This window comes from Manacus vitellinus, unplaced genomic scaffold (assembly GCF_001715985.3).
Source record: "Manacus vitellinus isolate BGI_N305 unplaced genomic scaffold, ASM171598v3 scaffold_1_pilon, whole genome shotgun sequence".
Classification (NCBI taxonomy): domain Eukaryota; kingdom Metazoa; phylum Chordata; class Aves; order Passeriformes; family Pipridae; genus Manacus; species Manacus vitellinus.
In genome coordinates, this window is record NW_021939396.1 from 3,353,344 (window position 1) to 3,357,628 (window position 4,285).

Below are 4,285 nucleotides of genomic sequence, written 5' to 3' on the forward strand. Positions count from 1 at the left end.
TGACAAGGAGCTTCCTTTGGGAGCCCAACCCTGCAAACACAGATTGGTTTTACTCAATAATGTGAAAATGATGTCCCAGCTGTCCCTTCCGTTTATTTTTCCCCTTGTTTTTGAAACCTTGCTTTGAGTTGGATGTGGTTTTGCTCTGTCAGGCTCTTGGGGAAAACAAATAACCCTTCACTGGTTTGATGGCAACCAGCTCTGGCAGCTGCAGGGCCTCGGGGATGGCTGTGGCAAATTTTGGCAGCTCTGAAGTTCCCATTGAGGATTCTGGCTGAGCGAATCCAGAAGGGTGTGCACGTTCTTGTGGCCTCAGTAATTCACAGAATATGTTCATCATCCCACAGGAAACTTCTAAGAGGGATGAAATATGGTGATTTATACTTAGTAACCACAGTCCTTTTGTCATTTTTTGCAAGCTTAGGAAGTTTCATCTTCTTTGAGCAGCTTTGGCTGGGGGTGGGAAGGACTTCACAAGCCATTACAGGAAGAGGGGGAAGATAGAAATATGTAATAATAGATTCATCCTGCAAAGTTTCCCCTGGCCTGTGTTCCACTCTCTAAAAGCCCTGAACACCTCAAACAGGTGAAGATACTTGGTCACTTTTGAGGAAGTTCATGTTCACTTATGTGTTTTGTAGCTGCAGCTTGTGGATGTGGCTCTTCACTTCCTGCAAGGGATAAGGGTGGACTGGGAAGTGTCACTTGAAATGTTATCCTGGTGTTCCAGTGTCTGGATCAGTCCCTGTGCACATCTGATCCCACTTGGAATGTAGTGCCTTTTGTTAATGTGCTGGTTTGGCATTTCTGGTTGTGGAGGGTTGACCTTGGGGCCAGATGTGCAAGTACCTTTTTTTTTTTTATTTTCCCAAAGAACTGGCACATCCTGCTGCTGGCACCCCCTCCCCCCAACAGACAGCATTCCATGCTCAGTTTCCCACAGATCTCCATGCACTTTTAATAAAAACATTAAAAAAAAAGAAAAAGCACCAAACAACCCTTTCAACAATGGAGTAGTTTAGCATAAACCCACTTGGAACTTCTCTAGGGATCCAGCATCACTCAGCACTCACTGCAGCATTCCTGGTACAATACCATTTTCATTTATGGCAGCTTAGGGAAGTTTTTGTAGTGGAACATCCTTTGATCTTTTAAAATAGCATTTCTGGTGTGGCTCAGTAGCTTTGCTCTGCCAGTGCCTGCTCTTACCTGCCTAACCTCCACTGTGCTTTCCTAGCACCAGTCTGGAGTGTGTTGGATTATGGAGCTGCTGGCACTTTCTGTCCTGTGTTTTAAGAGCAGTTTAGTGTGTCTTCAACCCAAGAGAAGCAGTTGGTGGCATCCTGACAGGAAGGACAGTTCCCTTTACCATGCCAGCCAAAATGGGGTGTTGAGACAACAAATTCCTGACTGATTCAGGGCAGGTCACTGCCCAGCTTTTTTGGAGTGGGAGGTCCTGTTCTCTAATAACATTCCCATTCTTCCCTGGGGTATTCTCCACACCTGGGGGAAGAGATTTTGGTTATTTCTCTCTCAGTGACTGACCATGACTCTCTGCAAACATGACTACACTGGTGATGATTGAAGCTGGAAAGAACAGAAAGTTTCTGCACCAATGTCAGTTTTCATATAAAACATTTATTTTAGAAAGTTGCACGTAAAGTTCCATACAGGGCAGTTGCCATTTCTATTGTAAAAAAAAAACCAAACAAAACCAAAACAAAATAAACCACAAAACAACAAACTAAAACCAAGTGAAAAATCCAGCTCTGTTGCTCCAATGGCAAAGGAGTTGCTTACTCTCAGGAATTCACGTCTAGTAAGACTTCAATGTGCATTTTGGAAGGAGAAACTGCAGAAATAGAGTTCATTAGAGAAAAAGGTCCTAAAAGTTCATATTTACATCATTTTCTAAGACATTTACTTTTACCACCACAACTGCAGAACCTCATTAGCCCTTGTAATGGATCTCCTCAACCCTGTTTTGGTGCCCACGTGGTGTCTAGGCTGCATCACAGAAGTAGCTGTTTTTAAAGACTTATTTAATGGACTTGGTCCACTTTTGGAGCTTTTGGACTGAAAGCTGCCTGTAAGAAATTTTAAATTTGGGTACTGATTGTCTGAAAAGTAATTTTAAATCGTCTGAGCAAGCTCTGCTGTCGGATTTACACTGTGTCCTCCTACCCCGCCGTGTTTCTGAGGGTAGAATCCCATTCTTCAAAAAGTATAAAGTTCAATTTCTAAACTTCTTAAAGCAAAAGCAGATGGCTCAGTGTATAAATATATCCAGCATCTGGATTCTCAGTCACAAAAACATCCTTTATACAACAGAAAGTGGATCAACTATGAAGCAATTCTCCATTGGCCTTAAGATCCAACACTGTCACCAACAGCTTCATCTTCATCCTCTTCCTCCTCATCCTCTTCATGTCCTTCCCCCACTTCTCCATCTCGTTTCTCTTTTTCGAGCATCTTTAGGTATTTGCTCGCTAGGATCTTCTTTGGCAAGATATCTGGAAGGTAGAATTGTTGCTTTTATAGTCAGTTTTGAACACTTATATTGCCTCATTAATACTGTTGCACCCAAATCACTAATGAAATGAAGTCAAAAATAAATATTAGTATTTTTAACAAAGCTCAAGTGAATAATCAGGTAAAACAGTCTGACCTATACAGCTGTAAGAGTAACAGGGAATTACCCACTTACAGTACAAGTAACCAAAGATAAGGAATATATTTTACCACTCATTACTGGCAACTGTCTTTACTGTCTGCTGATGTGCATTATTTATTTGATTTAAAATAGAGTGCTCAGCTGCCTGGATCCAACAAGCCAGCTCTCCAACTCATACCCTGAAAAAATGTTTTGTTTTGGTGTGGTTTTTTTTTCATTAAGATACTTGTTCAGGGCAGTAATGGACCTGATACAAAGCAGAACTGTGTGCACTGGAAGTATGTCCATGGGGAACCCAGAGAAAGACTGGATTAGGAGCATCTTTGAGCTCAGTGTTACAACACAAATCCAAGCACCAGTAAAAACTGCATGTAAACACATGTGTGTACATATATCTAAAAGGAGAGAGGGACAATACAATGAAGCCCTTTTGCTCAAAACTTACAGATTTCTGTGTGCGCCACTTTTGGTCCACGTAACTTCTCACCTAAAGATGTGCAATGATCTTCTTTTATGGGCTGAAAGCTTTCAATGGAATTGCAATTTAAGAAATGCTTAAGGCAATATGCTAAGAACTATATACAGTATAATTGTATAATTTAGAGGCAGAAGAAAAATCCCCATTCACAAAGAAATGTTTTCAGCGATGTAGTTTATGAGTTCCAGTTGAATGCTTTACAGGGGATCAGTGACCAGCAGCAGAACTGGGTCCTCACAAAACAATGCATTAAGATCAAGATTTCATGGTCTAAATCACACACTGGATTTGTCCTCGTAACATCAATACCTGCAAGGAACTGAAAGGTCTCACACTCTTCTGCTGTATGAGACAGGTCAGTGTAAGTCAGAGCGTTCTTCTCCTTCCCTCTGCCGTGTTTGTAGGAGTATGAAGCCAGATACTGAACAAAAAGCTCCTAAAAAAGAAGAAAACAAAAACAAATAGTCAAGCTAAGAATTCACATATATAGTTGATCCCTCTCTCAAGGCAGAAGCGCTATGTTTAACCACACAGACAGTGGGCACTCAGTGCAGAGACTCAGGGATGTCCAGTTCCCAAAGAGAACTTACAGGACAGACAGGGCAAGAGTGTTTACAAGGGCTTGTAACAGGAACAGGGGGAATGGCTTCAAACTGAAAAAAGTAGGTTTAGACTGGATATCAGGAAAAAAAATTCTTCCCTGTGGTGAGGGTGATGAGGCCCAGTTTGCCCAGAAGAAGCTGTGGCTGCCCCATCCCTGGAAGTGTTTCAAGGCCAGGTTGGAGCAACCTGGGATAGTGGAAGGTGTCCCTGATCTTCCAGGTCTCCTTCCAACCCAAACCACTCTATGATTCTAATGTCGGGGAAGCTGAGGGCCAGGGTTTGGTTCCATGTCCCGATGCGGGGAGCGGGCAGCGGGAGCGCGGCCCGGGGGCAGCGCGAACCCTCCGGCGGCAGAGGCCCCTCGGCCGGGGCAGGGGGAGCGGGGAGGGCGCGGCGGTACCGTGGCTTTGGCTGTGAGGAACAGCGCGTCCTGGTTGATGCTGGACACCTCCGGGGAGCTCTTCATGATGACGCGGATCCGCGACAGGGGCAGCGACACCAGACGGTTTCTCGCTCAGCCGCGCCGCCAT

At 43.9% G+C, this 4,285-nt stretch overlaps 1 protein-coding gene across 1 annotated transcript; it reads right to left on the reverse strand.

Annotated features, from left to right (window-relative positions):
- Nucleotides 1-1,618: 1,618 nt before the first annotated feature.
- Nucleotides 1,619-4,285, reverse strand: CHRAC1 (chromatin accessibility complex subunit 1). The gene is given in 4 exon segments (XM_018075882.2): nt 1,619-2,513; nt 3,462-3,588; nt 4,156-4,263; nt 4,265-4,285. Coding segments are annotated over 4 exon segments (402 nt in total). The 3' UTR covers nt 1,619-2,367.